The sequence below is a fragment of the Gorilla gorilla genome, chromosome 17, assembly GCF_029281585.2.
Source record: "Gorilla gorilla gorilla isolate KB3781 chromosome 17, NHGRI_mGorGor1-v2.1_pri, whole genome shotgun sequence".
NCBI lineage: Eukaryota > Metazoa > Chordata > Mammalia > Primates > Hominidae > Gorilla > Gorilla gorilla.
The window spans coordinates 76,406,530-76,428,735 of NC_073241.2; the positions used below are offsets into that span (position 1 = coordinate 76,406,530).

At 38.0% G+C, this 22,206-nt stretch overlaps 1 protein-coding gene across 4 annotated transcripts in view; it reads right to left on the minus strand.

The window, feature by feature from the left end:
• The window catches only part of HDHD2 (haloacid dehalogenase like hydrolase domain containing 2), a 43,187-nt gene that overhangs the window by 2,731 nt on the left and 18,250 nt on the right, over window positions 1–22,206 (minus strand). For all 4 annotated transcript variants that reach the window (XM_019014080.3, XM_019014081.3, XM_055368811.2 and 1 more), the window contains 3 exons: window positions 20,119–20,203; window positions 4,980–5,196; window positions 2,830–2,893 (listed from right to left, as the gene is read on the minus strand). In XM_019014080.3, the coding sequence (XP_018869625.2) occupies window positions 2,830–2,893; window positions 4,980–5,196; window positions 20,119–20,203 (366 nt within the window). The remainder of the gene's footprint in view (window positions 1–2,829; window positions 2,894–4,979; window positions 5,197–20,118; window positions 20,204–22,206) is intronic.

Here is a 22,206-nt window from a genome sequence, read left to right on the forward strand (position 1 = left end):
CTGTTTTCTACAACTACTTTAAGAAGCTTTGCCAGACAAACACAAAGCCTGAAAAACCCTCTTTTCCACATCTTTGCATCATGGTGGAGAAGACGCTTCCTGTCTTATCTTACTGATTATAACTTCTTACAGGAAGGGAGCCAGCATCAAATGTACAAAGGTAATTAATATATACCTCACTCTCGTTAGCACCCTGAAGGCACCTGTCCATAGCATGGTCCCCGCAGCAAGGTCTACTGCCAGTTTTCTTCCCAAGCTTAAATATCATTAAGTATAAACTCCTTCACAAGGTTTCTATTTGATCTTACAGGTAAGTTAATCACTAAATATTACTATATGACCTACTTTCTGGATCCGGTGGTCTAAGAGACAAATAAATAAGCTTCCTAGCCATGGAGTAAAAGGCTTTTGCTTAGTCTGGCTCTGCAAGTGGGGTTTCTACAAAATACAAATTGACAAAAGTGGCTTAGGTATATGTTTTAGTTCTAGCACCTAGCACACAGCAGGGGCTCAATAACGTTCGCTGAGTGAATGCAGCTGCCTGCACTGCTCATGGCTGATTCACTCACTGCAGCAGCCTGTGCTTTCATGGATGGATAAATGATGAATGGAGGGAGAAAACAGGATGCTATGTTGATGATATATGAAGGCAAAGAAAGATCCTATTTTTTTTCTAGATGACTGTTTCATATGCTAAACAAATTCTGGTTAGGACTAGTCAAAAATCTTTAACAAATAATTGATCAAATTATATTGAGCATCTACCTTGTGCTACCCCTTTAGAAACAAAATTGCTCGAGATGATCCACACAAAGCACTTATTATTGAATATGAATTAAAATATTTACGGTTATTTTCAACACTGGGAAGCCTAGCACTTGTCCACTGCACTGAGTTAAAATTTACCAATGAAGCTGGCTGTTCCACATGTTTTTAGAACTGTAGGGTTATTCATGATTTTTCTGACCAAAAATCAATGGTACAAATATGCCTGTTTCCAAGAGGTGTACTTAGTTGATTTACTAATTACATATTTTGGACTTGATTGTGTTATGCTGATGGCTTCTCAGAGACTAAACTGATGCCTATGAAAGGCTGGTCACAACAAAATGCCAGTCAGAATAGATGACAGAGCCAGTGGAGACCAGCTGGGGGAGCTGGGCCCATCAAGACACTGACAGAGGTACCATTTTGAAGCTCAGTGTAAATCCTTAATTACATGAGCTAAAAAAAAAAAAAAAGAAAGAAAGAAATACTCATGGGAATAATACACAAGAGCAAAAATAGTTATCTAAGGATTTCTTCAATAATGAGAAAATAAAACAGCAAAAGGCAGGAATCTGAAAACAAAGATACATGGAGGCTGACGAGTGTGGCTACTTTTCCAGACTTCATTTCATTCTTCTTCTTTTCTGCTTACATCACAGGGCTGTTATATTCCTGGGAAGGTGATCATTTTGACTGAGACATTCGAAAAAATCCACTGTATTAATTCTAGAGTGACTGGTGTTACTATCTGCAAGGCTCCAATGGTTCACTTCAGGCCCCAGGCGCAAGCAGACAGTGTTTTCACTCTTTGTGCAGACTTTTGCCACATACTTCTTATTCAATTGTAGCTCCATCTACATTTCTTGTTTCTATTTGAAACTCAAAACAGATTTCAAGCAACCACATTTTCTTGAACAAACATCATAGTCACTTTTTCTAAAAAATTCCCCAGTTGTAACTTTTCTTTGACTTTATGTTTAAATATTCCCTTCTGTAAACAGCCTATTAAATAGTTTTACTACTATGATATGAAACCAGGCAAATGAGCTCACAGAGACATCTATGGAACCATTTATCTGCTATTTGATTTATAAGAGTCTGGTGATGATTCTTGGACAAGATTTCTGGCTGTCATGTGCTGTTAATTCCAAATGCAGCAGGTGCCATTTGGGGGCAGCATGCAGGGGAAGAAGGGCTTTTCATTTTAACGGTAACAGCTCATTAAGTTCCCAATGCAATAATATTCAGCCCCACTAACAGATCTTATGCCTGTTCTTTCTTTACCTCGAAAGGACTTTATCAGTCCCACTCTACACAGGATCATAAACTATGAGGGCGAGATGGGACCAGTCCAATCCCATCATTCTCACAGGGCCTGAAAAGGGGAAGAGCCTTGACCCGAGTCTCACACAGCTAGTTAGTGCAGAGCTGAGACCAGGACCCAAGGCACCTAACCAGTCTACGGTGGTCATAATACTGTATTAGCGAATCCTCCCCACTAAAGTCTTTCCTTTTTCCTAAATTTATTTGAGATACCATATGGAGTAAACCTAATTGTGCAGGAAATACTTCTTAACCTTTTGCTCACCATAAACGGTAAGTAAAGAGAAAAAAGAGTTTTTCAAATATTTTTGTAAAAGTTCAAACATTAACACAAAGAATCAGATCACTTAGCTGGCCAGTTTCCTAAAGAAATCAGTATCACAGGTATAGCCAGCACAAAAATAAAAGGTATTTTCACAGAGCACCACCATCCATGGTCCTTTGCTTCATCCCTCTGTGGTGAACTGTACATCCAGGAAATAATATAAATGCTGTCAACCAGGAATGGTTACCTCTGGGAAAGTATTAAAGTACCTCTGAGCCCTGATCTTCCTAGCTTTGTACAGCACGGGCCCTTCCCAATTGTTTCCTGTAATCCTAAGCTGTTTTATTTTTGCTTTGTGGCAGAAAGAGAATAAAAGTGCCCAGGGCTCTGCCATTTCTGCAAAGATTGTTCTTTAAGCAACTGTGTATTCTACTATTCTGTTTTAGAAAATGCTTTACACAGAAGATACATACCAGTCTTTACTAAGATGCCCAGCATGCCGACATCTTGAGCCCCACCAACATCATCCCTGCAATCCTAGAAGAGCATAAAGAAAGCATTTAGTCCAGTGTCTTCAGTAAGCTAGCCAACAAACCTTACCAACTGATTTATTAGGCTAGGGTGTCCAACTGTAATGCCATGTTTTTATTGAAATAGAAAAGAGAAGATGTAAAAGGTGAATCCACATGTAATACTCTGAGGAAGCATTCCAAATTGGGAAAGGGAAGTATCTCAGAGGTGGAAGGTATAGAATAGAGTAGTAATCCTGGTAACCAAACACAGAGAGCAGAGTTACAATTACAATTCTCTATGCTTTGCCACACCTACATCTATTTATCTCCCCATTAAACAGATCATGGAAAAATGCATTCTATCCATTTGGCAGTAAATAATACAGCTGCAGACAGGGAATGAGCTAGATTCGGAAGATAGCTTTTCTGTGGCCCACGTAGTATGTTATCCTTACTTTCCATCCCATTGTCCTAACAGGTAGAATCAAGTTAAATCCAGATACTTAAACAGACTCTGACTGTCTGATGTTCACTTCACACTTGGGAATAACAGATCAGTCTGAAAAAGAAGCTCCTCTTTCTAATTATTATTCAAGATAAGGATAAATATACATCATCAATGATGATGAATGCAAGGTAATTAAAATTCCAAGGACTGAAAGAAAAATCAAAAAAATTAATCCTACCACCTCATGTCTATAAGCAGGACTGATTCAGACCATGCCTGAAGAAAGTTTTTTTTTTCCTTAAAAACCATTAATATTGTTCAACAACAGCCCTTGAAAATGAGTTTCAGAATGTCAAAATCCTGATTCAAGGTCCAACTTCAAACCATTTCTGTTACAGCTAAACTTGCCCTGTTGAAGAGTGGAGATGGGGGAGAGGAGATAGGGAGGCAGGAAAAAGAATGTGGACAATGAGACGGTGGGGGGCGGGGAACCGCCACTTTCCTGGATAACCAACAACCCTCCATGCAGCACAGCTGTTTGCATCCCTTCCCACCTCTCATCCTGTCCCAGGGCCAGCAACTCCTGGGATAAAGAATACTGAAGGCTCCAGCTCAGATAACCACTTTTTTAGACACATTTGTCTAGGAAAGGCAGCTAAAGGCTTGTCAAGAGGAACAGGTGTGACTCAAAAGATGGTTTCTCAAAATACTACTGAGCTCAGTGATTATCCTATTCAATTTTAGGTGAATGATTATAGAAACAGAAGATAAAATCAGGAGGACTGTGATACACATTTCCACCATCACAAGTTAAAACAGCTAGGGAGGGAGTCCTGAGCTCAAGCTCTACTTCCAGCTGTGCTACTAATTAGCTATGGGAATTCAGGCTTGGCGATTCACCTCTTCGGGCTTCAGTTTCCCAGTCTATAAAATGAGGAGTTTTGGACCAGACATTTGTGACGATCCCTCCCAGCTTGACATGTTATTATTTAAAAATTGAAATATAATCCTGGCCACCAATTTACCATGTGGCAGTGTGCTTTCCAGCTGTTTTCCCATTGAGACGCACATGGGAAATAACATTTGCCTAGTACACTGGGGTAAACTGACAAGGTGCTCACGGCCACAGGTGACCAGCCAGGGCCTCCAATCATCCCAGGCTCAGCCCTGCCACTCAAAGGGCTAAGGTGATCAATAGCTTTAGCTATTTGTGGCACACAGATAGAGAAATTCTTCCATAAAGCATATGCTAAGGAAAAAAACAATAGTGGTAGAATTCTTTGGTATAGGTTCTCATTTGTGCAGCAGTGTTTCTCAAAAAGACATTTAAAGCATTCAATTGACTTGCAATATAAATGGCTTTTGAACTATATATATAATATACAAATATATATATATTATAGGAGTTAACTACATATATATATGTATCATAACACACAAATCTCCTATTACACTATGGAGAAATGTCAGAAATAATAAAAATTTCAGTTCTTTAGAAGAATACCACTAAACATCGACAGGAAACCTCATTTTATAGGTAGCCATTTATATACTGTCTACATTGTCAGTAACAGAATGTCCCCTTTCCTAAAGCAGTGTTTCTAAGCTGGCTCTCCCAGCACAACAGGTGAGCCGGGAGCACCTCCTGGGTTCTTCTACTTACATCTCCTATCATGACGGCCTCCTCAGGTTCACAGCCAGTGCCCCGCAATGCTTCCAAAAAGAACGTCTTCTCTGGTTTCCCCACGACTGTGGCTTTGGTATCTGTGGCATACTCTAAAGCAGTCACAAATGGTCCAGGCCCCAGGGCTAAGCCATCTTTCCTCTTGTAATACCTGGCTTTGTGGATTGCTATCAGAGGTGCTCCATCCAGGAGTAACCTAGAGAGAACAACAACAACAAAAAAGAAATTGGCTAAAAGCAAGGCTTTTATGACTGGGAACGAATGTCAGACTTACAAAGTGGCTGTTTTCACACCCACAGAAACAAATAGTTTCATATTAACTTTTAATGACTTGCTGTCTTCTAATGAATTCACAAAGAACTGCTGGGAATTATACTCAGATACACTAAAGAAAGGTGATAGATTATTAAATTTGGGATTGCTTCAACCTTTTACCTTTAGTGGTTTCAGACACTACCCAAATCCCCAGGGAAAGAGAATTAAGAGAACTAAAGCTAAATAAGACACTCCAGGGAAGAAGCTTAACTTAATGAGACAAGTTGTTTCAACCTTCCCCAATGGTAAGCAGGAGGCTCCTGAGCCTTTTACAATACTACACAATTGTTGCTGCAGTGACATTAACTCCTAAAATATCTAAACTCCTGTTTCCTCTACTCCAAAATGTAAGTTTCTTTTTAATTCAGAAATTTTTAATAAAGTGTTTTACAAAGAGTTTCTGCTTGCACTTTTACTTCTTTTACCTTTTGACTGCTTTAAACATTATTTTGCAAATCAGGCCATCTTTCCTGAAGAAAAAGATTTACAGGAAACCCTTCCCCATCAGGTCCCTTCCTTTGTCCTGATACAGGACGAAGAATACTCTCACATCAGACAAAAGGACATAAAGAGTTTTCCCATTATTTTGACAAGCAAATTCTACCTATAGCTAAGAATCCTCATTAGTAACTCAGGCAAAACAACAAGTCAAGAAGTCCCCAGAAATTTAATACTCATTTTCCAACACCCAACCTAAAACAACTGCCATCCATCACAATAATACAGCCTTTAGTCACATGGCAGAAGTACTCACGCACATATTATCATCTAATAGCATGCGGGACATGATATATTTCTTAAGCTGCTTTTAACCAATGTAATAAATGATCTCACTAGCTTAATTTACTTTAAGTCATCTACTTAGTTAAAATATGTAGTATGTCCATCAAGGAAGAATTCATCATATCTTACCCTTCACAATTATGAGTAATTAAGCGCTCAACTATGAAACTGCTAAATTATTTTTGTCAGTGGGCATGGAAATACCTTCCTGTGGGAGATGCAGAATTCAGACATTTATGATTAAATATTTTATTAAGTAAAAACCAATACTATTACAGGGCCTTACTGTTAGTTACTACAAATTGCTCACAATATTGGACAGATCCTTCAAATTTATTCACTAATATTAATACAAATTTATTTCTTAAAGCTGCTCTTGAAATACAACTATTAGGAAACCTGGCAAAGCCATTCTGCTGGCTTTAAAGACCTACAGCTGACAGCAATGAGTTACTAACGGGTGACGTATCTATCTCCTCTCCTGTCACCCCACCCCCAAGCCCACTTATTTGCTACTCTACCACGGAACTAGAATTCCTTATGCAACAGACCTCAAAATTGCTTTCCACTTATATAGCCTAAACTGAAAACTCATTTGATTTAGCTTTGTTAATATTTTATCATATATTAACTGGGGATAAGACTTATCAGCTTGATTGATGTGTGTACTTAATTCCCAGGCAGTACTTTAGTGCCTTCCCTGGAAGAGCTGAAACTGTGGATTCCTCTACACTTCTCTAAATGGGAACTGGTTCTACACTAGGCTGGAGAAGTGTTATACATCTCTCAGGGAAGCAGTTCTTCCTTCTACTGTTCTTCTCTGCATAGCATAAGCTTTACCGAATCTTTGAAGAGCCAAGGCATATTGAGGATGGACTGAAAAGTAACTTTTCTAGGACACAGATTAAAAGATCTTTTATAGTTAAACATTTTTAAAAATATCAGAGCCACCCCAATACTTGGAGTATTTTTATACTTACTAGACAGGGCAACAAAAGGTTGGCTGTGACTATGGCTTGTCCCCCCAAAATTTATCTGTTGGGAAATTAATTCCCAATGCAACAGTGTTGAGACAGGGGCCTTTAAGCAGTGACTAGGTCATGAGAGCTCCACCGTTAATGAAGAAATAGGTTAGTTATTGCAGAAGTGGGTTCCTGATCAAAAGGATGAGTTTGGCCCCCTTCCCTCTCTTGTGTGCGTGCTCTCTTGACCTTCTGCCTTCTACCACAGGATGATGCAGCAAAAGGCCTTCACCCAGTGCAGGCCCTTCAACCTTGAACTTCCTAGCCTCCACAACTATAAGAAATAACTCTGTTCTTTATAAATTACCTAGTCTCAGGTATTGTTATAGCAGCACAAAATGTAAAAAGATAGTTGTTTTTAATACAGAGATAATATGTCAGCAGAAAATCTGAAAATTTTGTCTAACTATAAGCCTATTGGAGGCCAGGCACGGTGGCTCATGCCTGTAATCCCAGCACTTTGGGAGACCAAGATAGGAGGCTCACTTGAGGCCAGGATTCCAGACCAGCCAGAGAGACTCCATCTCTAAAAATAATATATATGTAATTATTATAAGAAATAATTATGCGACTTGCTTTATTGTGATACTTATTTTATTGCAGTGGTCTGCAACCAACTCCAAAATATCTCATAGACATGCCTGTATTTGGAAGAATACTAGATTGGTTTTTGGGCTCTGGGTTTTTGCTTCTGCAATAAAGCAAGTCACATAATTATTTCTTATAATTATAATAATTACATATATATAATTATATTTTAAAGGCACAAAGAAGGCCTAATTCAAAAATTTCTGGCTATAAATTCCATGTAGGTGAATAAATAAAGTGTAAGAAATCCTAGCCCAGGGAGCAGGGCTACCATATAAAAATCTCAGGCAGAGCAGCAAGAGAAAGCTGAAGGAGTGATTTAAATTTAGAGCCACACAATTCCTCAAAGCCCTAGAACCAGAAATACCATTTGACCCAGTAATCCCATTAGATTACCCAAAGGAATATAGATCATTCTATTATAAAGATACATGCATGCATATGTTCACTGCAGCATTAGTCACAAAAGAAAAGACATGAAATCAACCCAAATGCCTGTCAGTGATAGACTGGAGAAAGAAAATGTGGTACACATACACCATGGAATACTATGCGGCAATAAAAAGGAATTAGGTCATGCCCTTTGCAGGGACATGGATGGAGCTAGAAGCCATTACCCTCAGCAAACCAAACACTACATGTTCTCACTTATAAGTGGGAGCCGAGCAATGAGAAGACATGGACACAGGGAGGAGAACACAGACTCCGGCCTGTTGGGACTGCAGGGGAGGGAGACCATTGGAAAAATAGCTAATGCCTACTGGGCTTAATACCTAGGTGATGGGTTGATAGGTGCAGCAAATCTTCATGGCACACGTTTACCTATGTAACAACTCTGCACATCCTGTACTTGTACCCCGGAATTTAAAATAAATTTAGAGCCACAGAATATTACTGAAAGAGACCCAAAGGAATATCAAGTCCAACATGCCCCATTTTACAGATGAGATCATCTGAGATGCTGGCACCAATCAAGGAGAGCTAGAACCAGTGCTGGAACCTGGAACCTGAAAACCAGTCTGGGATTCTTCCAAATACAGGGATATCTATGAGATATTTTGGATTCAGCTGCAGACCATTGCAATACAGCAAGCATCGCAATAAAGCGAGTCACATAAATTTTGGTTTTCCATAGTCTATTAAGTGTGCAACAGCATTGTGCCTAAAAAAAAGTATGTGTGTTAATTTAAAAATACTTTATTGCTGAAAAATGCTAACAATCATCTGAGCCTTCAGAGAGTCATAATCTTTTTGTGGGCAGAAGGTCTTGCCTCGATGTTGATGGCTGCTGACGGATCAGGGTGGTAGTCACTGAAGGCTGAGTCACTGTGGCAATGCCTCAAAATAAGACAACAATGAAGCTTGCTGCATCAATTTAATCTTCCTTTCATGAAAGAATTCTCTGCAGTATGTGATGCTGTTTCACAGTATTCACAACAGAAACTCTTTCAAAATTGTGAATCAATCCTCTCAAGCCCTTCTGCTGCTTTATCAGTTAAGTTTATGTAATATTATAAATCTTCTGTTGTTATTTCAACAACGTTCGAAGCATCTTCACCAGGAGTAGATTCCATCTCAAGAAACCACTTTCTTTGTTCATCCAAAAGAAGCAACTTCTCATCCATTCAAGTTTTATCATGAGATCGCAGCAATTCAGTCACATCTTCAGGCACTACTTCTAATTCTAGTTGTTTTGCTATTTCCACCACATCTGCAGTTACTTCCTTCACTGAAGTCTTGAACCCCTCAAAGTCATCCATGAGGGTTAAAATCAACTTCTTCCAAACTCCTGTTGATGTTGACATTTTGACCTTTCATGAACCACAAATGTTCTTAATGGCATCTAGAATGTTGAATCCTTTCCAGAAGGTTTTCAATTTTCTTTGCCTAGATCCATCAGAGGAAATCATTGTCTATGGCAGCTATGGCCTTACAAAATATATTTTTTAAATAGTAAGACTTGAAAGTCAAAACGACTCCCTGATCCGTGGGTGGCAGAATGGGTGTTGTGTTAACAGGCATGAGAACAACATTGATCTCCTGGTACATCTCCAGAGGAGCTCTTGGGTGACCAGTTGCTTTGTCCATGAGCAGTAACATTCTGATGGGAATCTATTTTTCTGACCAGTAAGTCTCAATAGTGGTCTTGGAACATTCAATAAACCATGCTGTAAACAGATGTGCTGCCATTCAGGCTTTGTTATTCCATTGATAGAGCACAGGTTTGAACTTAAAGTCACCAGCTGCATTAGCCCCTAACAAGATAGACTGCCTGTCCTTTGAAGCTTTGAAGCCAGGCTCTGACTTTTCCTCTCTAGCTATGGAAGTCCTAGGTGGCATCTTTTTCCAGTGTAAGACTGTTTCATCTACATTGAAAATCTGTTGTTTAGTGTAGACGCCTTCATCAATGATCTTAGCTAGATCTCTGGATAACAAGCTGTAGCTTCTACATCAGCACTTGCTGCTTCATCTTGCACTTTAATGCAAGTTTATGGAGACAGCTTCTTTCCTTAAACTTCATGAACCATCCTCTGCTAGCTTCAAACTTTTCTTCTGTAGCTTCCTCATCTCTCTTAGTCTTCAAAGAACTGAAGAGAGTTAGGGCTTTGTCTTAAGGGAATTTTGCGGCTGGTTTGAGCTATCCAGACCACAAAACTTTCTCCATATTAGTGATAAGGCTGTTTTGCTTTCTTATCATTTGTGTGCTCACTGGAGTAGCACTTTTAATTCCCTTCAAGAACTTTCCTTTGCATTCAAAACTTGGCTATTTGGCACAAGAGACCTAGCTTTCAGCCTATCTCGGCTTTCGACATGCCTTAGTAGCCTTACTCATTTCTACCTTTTGATTTTAAGTAAGAGATGTATGATTCTTCCTTTCACTTAAACACTCAGGGGCCACTGTAGGGTTATCAATTGGCCTAATCTCAGTATCACTGTGTCTCAGGGAATAGGGAGGCCAGAGGAGAGGAGAGAGATAGAACACCTGGCTGGTGAAGCGGTCAGAACACACACAACATTAAATTTGCCATCTTACATGGGCATGGTTTGTGGCTGCCCAAAACAATTACAACAGTAACACCAAAGATCACTGATCACCACAACACATAATAATAATGAAAAGTTTGAAATATTGCCAAGAATTACCAAAATGTGACACAGAGACACAAAGTGAGCACATACTGTTGGAAATATGGTGCCGATGACTTGCTCAATGTAGGGTTACCGCAAAATCAGTTTGTTAAAAAAAAAAAAAAAAAATGCAAGTGAAGCACGATAATGCAAAGTGCAATAAAAGGAGGTATGCCTGAACACTACGCTGTCTTTCTAAATAACCATTTCCCCTGAAGATGAAGCATGTGGAAATGAAATTATACTGCAGATTAAGTACTGGTCAAACACCTACCACATGTCCAACATCAAACTGGTAAGTCCCTCTCACCCCACTCCCCAAAAGTGTTTCTTTCCCAATCTTTCCCATCTCTGTAATTTCTCCAGTTACTCAGGCCAGAACCCTATCAGTCATCCTTGATTTCTCAATTTCTCCCACCACCTCCACATCCCTATTCACTAGGAAATCCAGTAATTTCCAATTTTGAACAAAAATTAAAATATCTCAAAATTGTCTTACTCTTTCACCTGAACTGTAACAGCCTTACAACTGGTCTTCCTGCATTTTTCTCTTGACCTATTACTCCAATCCATTGTATAAGCAATAGTAGGAGTTTTGAAAAGTGCAAATAGATGTGATCATGTCCCTCCCCTGCTCAAAATTCTTTAATAGCTTCTCACGGCAACCAGCATAAAATCCAAAGTCCTTAGCACAGTCTCGAAAGCCTTGCCCTATCTATCCCCAACCCCGCATCTCCACTCTCAAGTTACCTTTCCCATTATTGACTGAGCTCCTGCCACAATACTTTGTTCTCATTTCCTCAAAAAATGGCAAGCTCTTTCCTGCTTCAGCCCCCATATGGTGCCCCCTCCTCCTGAAACGGTTCCCCATACTTTTCACATAGATTTCTTCCACTCATTTGTCAGGTTTCAGCTTAAATGTCAGCAAATCAAAGAAGTCATTTTTAATCTCTCTTTAAATAAAGTGGACTCCCTCCTCACATTTGGTAACTATTTCAACCCCTTTTTTCCTTCATATCACTTGGCATGATTGGTAATCCTTATCCTATTGTGTTTGGTCTGTCTTCCTCACTAGAACAGTCTCCATAATGCCCATCAGTTGTACTCATCACTGAATTCCCTACTTAAAAAAAATAAGGCCTGGTACCTTTTGCTAAATGTTTATTCAATAAATTAAATCATGGATGAACCTCGGCATGCCTCAGTGTCCTGACCTATGACAACTATTTTTATTCATAAATGTAGGAAGTATAGTAACCATACTAAAAATAAATAATGGCGAGTCACTTCACATTTGTGAGCTTCAGTTTCAAATGAAGCAGTAAACTAGTTCAGGGCTTTTCAGCACTATTTTAGGCCAGAAAATGCCTGCTGTGGGGGCTGACCTATGTATTATAGGATGTTTAGCAGCATCCCTGGCCTCTACCCATCATATGCCAGTACCACCCCTCTCCCTCAGTTATGACAACCAAAAATGTCTCCAAACCTTACCAAAATATTCCTTAGGGGGCAAAACTGTCCCTGATTGAGAACCGTTAAACTAAAGTAATGCCAAAGTGTTAACATTCAACACACTTAAAAGTAATACCAATCAACTCAACAGACATAAACTATCAAAAGTTCAAACTAAAACTAGTGAATCATGAAAAACACCAAAGGAAAATCCCACTAACATTTAATTAATTGAAACCCCAAAATACCTCCAATGTCACACTGGCACAGTAATTCTCTAATTACTGAAAAAAATGTAGTGAGTTTGTTAAAGACTCAATGTTCCACATAAAATAAAAATCTAAGTATACATCCAAAGCGAAAGATGAAATGAAAAATTAAAATAGAAGATCTAAGACAACTTCAACACTGCTATTTCTAGTTATAATCAGAATTAAAAAAAAAAAAAGTTTTGAAGTCTTTGGGATTAAAAACAAACATAGCTTACTGACCTAGTAAGAAATACTCAAAGTGGTAAAATACTGAAAGTTCTACCCCTGAATTTAGAAGTAAGATAAGGCTATCTACTATCACCATGTCTATTAGGAGTGCACTAGGAGTCCCAGACAGTGTAACATAGCAAGAAAAATAAAAAGAATTTTAACTCTGGAAGGAGACAATTAAAATTGTCATTATCGTCTACAACTGTCTATATAGAAAATGCAATCCAAAAGATTCTATTAATACAAAAATTTATTAGAATTAGCAAGTAAATGGAAGAAGACTGCTGGACAGAAGATTAACATACAAAAACCCAATTAGCTTTCTATGTATTAGCAATAAGCAAATAAATATGAAATTCAGCAAAATACAAGGCTGGGCACAGTGGCTCACACCTGTAATCCCAGCACTTTGGGAGGCTGAGGTGGGTGGATTACCTGAGGTCAAGAGTTTGAGACCAGCCTGGCCAACATGGCAAAACCCCATCTCTACTAAAAATACAAGAATTAGCCAGGCATGGTGGCGCATGCTTGTACTCCCAGCTACTGGGAGGCTGAGGCAGAAGAATCGCTTGAACCTGGGAGGCAGAGGTTACAGTGAGCTGAGAGCATGCCATTGCACTCCAGCCTGGGCAACAAGGGTAAACTCTGTCTCAGAAAAACAAAAACAAAAACAAAAATACAATTTACAATAGCATCAAACAACATGAAAGACAAGAATTTAACAAAATGTCTAAGACCCACATTCTAAAAACTATAAAACACTGATGACAGCAAATGTAAAAAAACAAAAATGAAACAAAAAAAAACTAAATAAATAGAGATATATTTTATTTTCATAGACTGGAAGATATATTATTGTACAGATGTACATACTGTCCAAATCCATAGATTTAAAGAAGGATCAAACTCCCAGCAGGCTTTGTTTGTGAAAGTTAACAAGTTGATTTCAAAATCTGTGTGGAAATCCAAAGGAGGTAGAATAGCCAAGACAATCTTAAATAATAAAGTTGGAGGATGTACACTACCAGATATTAAGGCTTATTATGAAGCTACAATAATCAAGACAGTATGAATGGCAAAAGTATAGATAAAGAATCTAGTCACTTGATTTACGTCAAAAGCACAATTGCAACTCAATGGGGGAAGAATGGGTCTCTGCAATACGTGTTGCTGGAACAACTGAGTATACACAGATAAAAATGAACTTCTATTTCACACAATTCACAAAAATTAATTCAAAATAGATTCTACACCTAATTGCTAAAAGTAAAACAATAAAGCTTACAGAAGAAAATACAGGAAAATATCTTCATGACCTTGGGGTAAGCAAAGATTTCTTAAACAAAACAGAAGAAAATACTGACAAATTGAACTACATCAAAATTAAGAACCTGATCTTCTCATACTATTAAGAGAGTGAAAAGGCAAATCAAAGATAGGGATATCTGTGGTACATATATTCAACCAAAGTCTTGTAAGACATAACACATTAAGAACTCTAAGGCCGGGCGCAGCGGCTCACGCCTGTAATCCCAGCATTTTGGGAGGCCGAGGCAGGCGGCTCACCTGAGGTCGGGAGTTCGAGACCAGCCTGACCAACACAGAGAAACCCTGTTTCTACTAAAAATACAAACTTAGCCGGGCGTGGTGGTGCATGGCTGTAATCCCAGCTACTCGGGAGGCTGAGACAGGAGAATTGCTTGAACCCGGGAGGCAGAGGTTGCAGTGAGCCGAGATTACGCCATTGCACTCCAACCTGGGCAACAAGAGTGAAACTCTGACTCAAAAAAAACAAAAAACAAACAAACAAAAAAAATAACTTTGACAAATCAGTAAGAAAAAGACATCCCAATCAGAAAACATAAAAGATTTGAATGGGTGCATCACAACAAAAGATATCCAAATGGCTAATAAGTATATGAAAAGGTTTCAACAGCATTACTCATCAGAGAAATACAAATTGAAACTGAGGCTGGATGCAATGGCTCACACCTGTAATCCCAGCACTTTGAGAGACTAGGGCACAATGATCACTTGACGTCAGGAGTTTGAGAACAGCCAGCAACACAGCAAAACCCCACTACAAAAACGAATTAAAAATTAGCCAGGTGTAGTGGCACACATCTGTAGTCCTAGCTACTTGGGAGGCTAAGGCAGGAGGACCTCTTGAGTCCAGGAGTTTGAGGCTACAGTGAGCTACGATAGTGCCACTGCACTCTAGCCTGGGTGACAGAGCAAGACCCTGTCTTTGAAAAAAATAACAACAAAAAAAACAAAACAAAAAAAAACAAATAGGAACTCAGTAAAGATACCACCATATACACCAGACAGAATAGCTACTATTAAATAGAGAATATAGAGCATTGGAACTCTCATTTGTAGCTAGCAAGAATGTATGACTTGGTACAATCACTTTGGAAAACTGTTTGGCGATATTTACTAAAACTAAACAATTACCTATCGTACTATCTAGCAATTTCACTTCTAGATATGTACCCAAGAGAACTGAATGCACATGTCCCCCAAAAGACATACACAAGAATGTTCACAGCAGTTTTATTCATAACAGCCCAAACTGGAAGCAACCCATGTCCATTAACAGCAGAATGAATAAATAAATTGTGGAATATTCATATAATACACTACTACTATACAAAACAACAACAACAACAAAGAAGCAAAATAAAAACCAAAGTACTGGTACACTTGGCAAAAACTTGGATAAATCTCAAAAGCAGACCAAAAAATGCTATAATTCTATGATTTCATTCATATGAAGATTAAGAAATGGCAATAATTATAGAAGTCAGAGCAGTGGTTATCCTGGGGAAGGAGTGGTACTGACTGGGAAAGGGAGCCACCAAGGATGCTGAAAATGTTCTATATCTTGATCACCAAATGGGGGTTACATAGGTATATCTATGTGTAAAATTGTATTGAGTTGTATACTTAAAATCTGTGTAACTTACAGTGCATGTTTACCTCAGTTTAGAAAAATCAGTAACAGAATATATTTTTATGGTTTGTTCACGTAAACAAATCATATTTAGAGTAGCAGGAGCTGCCTGCTAAATATATCCTCAAACTACAAAATAAGAGCAGTGATTCTGATACTCAATTCTGTATCCTATGATTTTCAGATCTGCATATAAACTTCTCCTACATACACTAATGAAATGCTTTAAACATCTCAAGTTCTGAAGTATTAAACAATTTCTCACCTCCAAAGTAGTATTTTAGAGTCTGGACTTTAATTAAGAACACTGCATAGCAGTCAACCCTTTCAAAAATGGGAAAAGCCCATAGATATATTTCTAATTTGAGCCCTGCTGCTACACTGTTCTGGGATTCCTCATGCTCAGGGCTCTAAGTACTTAGAAAATATTCAGGAGTTAGTGTACAAATGCAGTACTGAGGCCATTACTGTCTGTTTGTCTTGTTCTTTCTTTCTTTTCTTCCCTTTACTAAGGATTGAATATACCAGAGTAATTAAACTTGTAATTTTTCCTTAAGAAGGAGATGAGGGAAAGCAAGCAATCCAACAGTCAACAAAGACTTCTTACAGTGGTAAGAAGCTCATCCTGAAAAATTAAAAAAAAAAAATCTGCACATCTCTAAGACTTTTGGAGGAATCTCAAACTCTACAGCAATTATGGGAAGAATGTTATTAACAAAACTTCAAATACATTATTCTTAAAAAGCCTTCATCTATAAATTTAAACGTGAAAGTTGTGATGCCATTTCTCTTCAGGTATAACGACATTTTAATAAGCTACTCTAGGAGATGGAGAGCAGTTTCTTAATATAGGAAAAAAAGGCCTCAAACGTTTCCTAGGCTAAGTAATTCCATGTCGTTTTTTCCCCAAAATTCCTTTGCCTGGCAACTATACTTCTGAAAAAAAAAATCATAAAGAAAGCATAAATACTGCTCAACAAACATGTTCTCAGGAGTTTTTTAAAATGAATTTCAAAAACCTGGAATACCAGCCAGGAGCAGTGGCTCACGCCTGTAATCCCAGCACTTTGGGAGGCTGAGGCGGGTGGATCACGACGTCAGATCGAGACCATCCTGGCTAACACGGTGAAACCCCGTCTCTACTAAAAATACAAAAAATTAGCTGGGCGTGGTGGTGGGCACCTGTAGTCCCAGCTACCCGGGAGGCTGAGGCAGGAGAATGGCGTGAACCCGGAAGGCGGAGCTTGCAGTGAGCCAAGATCGCACCACTGCACTCCAACCTGGGTGACAGAGCAAGACTCCGTCTCAAAAAAAAAAAACCTGGAATACCAACAGTAATAGGAACTTGTGGCAAAGCAATTCATTGTGCTTCTTAAAATAGAGTATATTGTAGGAATTAAATAGGTTTTAGAATAATATTTAGGAATATGACAAAGCATGCACAATACATTAGGTTTTTAAAAAGCATGTTACTATATAGTATATACACATTATAAATTTTGTGTAAACATGTATGTGTATAGAAACAAAGAAACTGGCTATGTGCTAAAATGTTAACTGTGGTTCTCTTTAGGTGGCAGCGTTACAGGTAATTTTTAATTTATTCTTTCTTGAGCATTTAAACTTTTCCACGATGAGGATATATTAATTTTGTGATTAGATATTTTTTAGTCTTGTTAATACTAAGTTCAGGTTGGATTATAAGTGACTTGTTTGTCTTCCTCCTAATAGTAATCATTGAGTTCAATTATAATTGGTCCATTACTTAAATGCTCAAACTTTGGGTTTTTTTGTTTTTCGAGATGAGCCGAGATCACACCACTGCACTCCAGCCTGGATGACAGAGCGAGACTTGGTCTCAAAAAAAAAAAAAAAACAAAAAAAACCACAATTCTCAATTCCGTTCAGGCATTTAAAAGATATTTGTAGAAAGGCTGTACTATGCGTTTTTGTGGAGTGCTATCCACTAAAAACACAGTAAATAAGATGCAGCATAATGTGAAGTTTGATGTATCTGCCTTGATGTAACATGCCTCTGAAGCCGGCATGCAATGGGCTTTAAAATCCAATGTTTATTGTCATTATCAGCCTAAACAGTAATTTAACTAATCGGTGGTTCATTTAAGATGTCTGTATTTGCCACACACAATCCAAACAGCTGCAGTCATTGGTTGGAAGGCAGTCCCTGTGGAAACATCAATATGCAAAGAAAGGGAAGACCTAAAATCCTTCTGTTAACTCTCCATCCAGCTGTTAAGTGCATTTGTGAAATTAGAGTTGACCTATAAGTGCACTGTAATGTTTTAAAATGTAGTGTTTATAAAAAATCAATATGGTTAGGAAAGTGTACTAATTAGACAGCATCCGAGCAATTACAAAGTCAGTATTATGTTAACATACATTTTTATTTCCCTGAGTCTAGTATTCATTAAGACAGAGACCTCTCAATTTCCTATTAAATATGTCCTTCCCAAATTGCCAGCTAAAATCAATCAATATCTTCTCCTTGAATTCTGTGGTTAAATAAATGAGTGAAAAGTAGTAGAAGTAAATTCAGAAAGAAATAATAGCAGATTCCGTTTCAAATGAAAACTGATATTGGTATAGTTGTAGAACTTACTTAAGGAGCAGATGGCATAGTCTCTCCCTCCTCAACCAAAAGCCAAAGTAGGATAATTGAAAAGGCAGGGGAAGCAAAAGTAATTTTAACACCATATACACTGAAGTACATCTCCAAGTGGATGTCCAGGAAATAATTACAGTAAATAGATACTGGGCAACTATAAAAAGTGAGTTTGCTCCTTTTAAACAAGAGCTTGACTATCACAGTGACTAGAGTCACAAATAAAAGTGCATTAAGTAGTTGTGGTTTCCATTAACCAAGAATCTAAAATTAATGTGCACACAGGGTAAAAGGTGGCTGTTCTCAAACTGCTATTTCTGGCCACACAGATTTTACATGAGGACAGCCATTTTCAAGATGAACAGCAAACAATGTGCCCAAATGTGTGAACCTGGGTAATGAGTTTTAGTTTCCTATAAACATTCTATTTCTGTAGTATATACATGAAGAAATGAATTCTACATAATGTATAAGATAGAATGGTTCTTACAGATCCTTGCACTGGTAAGAAAATGCTGGTTTTTTTTTTTTTTATGGCATTCTTGCAGTTAAATACAAAAACTTTACCAGGCTATTAAAGAAAAATTTTCTAAGCTAGTCCAATATGCAATATTTTGAACTATATACTTGACATACATCCAAAGGTAAATTACACTGTTTAATGGTTTGACAAGAAATAAAAGGCAAGACATGAAAAATTACAAAATCCAAAGAAAAGTCACAATCTCATTCTGTGGCAGATCTGCAGGTAAATTCTGATCCAATTTATCTCGGGAAGTACAAGAACAAGTATGCAGCCTTCCTTTTAGAAGTAGCAGCAAAATAGTTCATTTAAGTGAAATGCACACATTAACTGAAGATTTATAATATCTTATATACTAGTTCTACTTCTACCCACAGCCACTGATGTCTCTCTGCTTGGATATCCCATAGACCAAACCTAAACTCATCACCTCTTAAATCCCAAACCAAGGGTTCTCTATCTTACTTGCTCAGGTTAGAAATCTCAATGTATCCTTGACTCACTCTTCTACTTCACTGACTAAACTCAAAAGTAAGACATGTTGATGGTCTCTGAATCTGTTTTTCTTCATCTCCACTGCCACTATTCCAGTTCACCGTATCATTACCACTCATCAAATAATTTATTTTAAAGTGTGGTCAAATGTGTCAACTCTTTTCCATAACCTGGATTCTCACTGGAGGTAGAATCGCATTTATTGTTTTTGGTGGATCAGCCTGGATACTGTTTTCCTTTGGAGATTAGCATAGTCAGTAGAGAATCATAGGAGTAATAATAAAAGATAAAACTGCTGCTCGGGCGTGCTGGCACACGCCTGTAATCCCAGCACTTTTGAGAGGCTGAGGTGGGCAGATTGCTTGAGCCCAAGAGTTGGAGACCTCCCTGGGTAACATGGCGAAACCCCGTCTCTACTAAAAATACAAAAACTGAGATAGGAGGAGCACCTAAGTCTGAGCCTGGGGAGATCAAGGCTGTGGTGAGCCATGATGATGTCACTGCACTCCAGCCTGGGCGACAGAGTGAGACCCCATCTCAAAAACAAAATAAAAACAAAAAACATATTATTCACACAAAAAAGTCAAGATAGTAATACATATTATTTGATGCTGATCTTGAAGATGTCTATCCTAATGTACAATTTAGGTGGCCAGAAAGTAAAACACATAAACCCATTCATGACAATGACAAAAGGAAAGGAAGAAGGGAACTGTTATGATCAGATGAAAAATAAATAGCTAGGTTTACCGGAATGCTTGATTCAGATTTTGATAATGAAAATGTTCTGGTGCCAATCCCATGACCACAGCATTAGGATCACTTGTTTGTATTCCTGGGAATGGAAAAAAAAAAAAAAAAAGATTGTTGAAAATGCAATTAAAAGCAATGTCACATTTAAAACAAAGTAGTTTTAGTCAATCAAGTGCAAACTTTTGCTGTATCCATAATTTAAAATTTAACAGATTATCCTGCCCAATGTACTTTGGAAGTATAAGAGAGTACACAGAAGGAAAGGGAGAGGGAGATGGGGGTTGGGAGGGAAAAAGAGAGAAAATCTAATATTTTTCCATATTCCTTGTGCACAGTCTTAAGGGTACTAAGTAACCAGAAGATCTGAATTGAAAATTGTAACCTGATGTCCTCAGACAAATGACAATTTCTTACTTCAAAATGCTTTACTGATTACAATCAACAAGAACTGCCATGAGTTCCCTATGAACTATCAGATCGATAGCAACTGATGAGGGACTGAGAATCTAAGAGGCAAGAGAAATTAGACTTTCTAATTGACACAACTGAGGTTAACACATTCATGATTAATATGAAATGCACTGCAGAGTCTACAGTTTTCTACATAATGCCTTATCTACTTTTAGTTTCAGAAATATTATTTTAAAATTAAAGTATGTTTTAAGGCCTTGGCATCTTATAACAGAACTTCAGACATGACAATCAAACGAGTACATTCTCCATTACAACTTTATTTATTTATTTATTTATTTTTGAGACAGAGTTTTGCTCTTGTTGCCCAGGCTGGAGTGTAATGGTGCGATCTCAGCTCACCACAACCTCCGCCTCCCGGGTTCAAGCAATTCTCCTGCCTCAGCCTCCAGAGTAGCTGGGATTCCAGGCATGTGCCAACCACACCCGGCTAATTTTGTATTTTTAGTAGAGACGGGGTTTCTCCATGTTGGTCAGGCTGGTCTCGAATTCCCGACCTCAGGTGATCCACCTGCCTCAGCCTCCCAAAGTGCTAGGATTACAGATGTGAGCCACCACACCCAGCCTCTCCATTACCATTATTAAAGTTCTGATGAAAGGTTCCATGGATTATCCATATGCCAATTCCTATTTGCCTCTCTTATTGGCTGCAGATATCCAGGCTTTCCAACTTCCTCCTTACCAGTAGCCATGAGTATTCTCCAGTAGTTTCTTTGCTAACACAATAAGCTATTCCAGATTCATACCATGCCTGTCCAGATCTGAAATCAGTAATTTCTCCAAAGAACTACAGTGGGAATTGACAGTAGATACCACAGTCTGAGCACTGGGTTGTCATTACTTTAGGCTTTTCCAGTGGAAGATTACTTAATATGTATTATTTAAGAGAAAAAAGGAGTTAGTAACTATATTTTCTATTCAAAAGTAGTCATACACAGCTTGTATTTAACTTACTTGATTTTTATTATTGCATCTCTTTTCACTGACACTAAAATCTAATAGTTACTACTTTGCTTTTTCCTATATATACCTTTAATTAAAAAAAATACCAGTATTACTAATAACAATAAGACTCCTGAACGCAGTTTAAGATCTCTTTGTAGTTCTTTTGTCCTTAGAATTTATCCCACTATGAATGAACAGGTCAAAATACTGTACTTTAAAGTCATTTGAAGTAATTCTTTTCTCTGAGTGGTTATGCCACCAACCTCATACAGACCTAAGTTCATTTCTATTTGGAGGCTGGTTTTTCACTTAATCGTCTTTTCATTGTATACAATATTCACACGGTTCCAAAGTCAAAATTATGTAATGGGGACTTTTTTAAAAGCCTCCTATCTTGATCCATCCCCTCTTCCCTTGCTTCCCCTTTAGGTAACCATTTTTATTAGTTTTTCATTTATCCTTCTTTGGCTTCTTTTTACAAATATAAGACAAATACATATGTATATCCATTTTCTTCTCATTTTCCTACATAGAAAATGTGTAAAGATTTCTACATCTTACTTTTTTCATTTAATATATCCTATGCAGAGCACTCCTTATCAAGAGATAGAACTTTTCATCATTTAATTTTCAGCTACAAAGCATTCCATTTTGTGAATATATCACAGT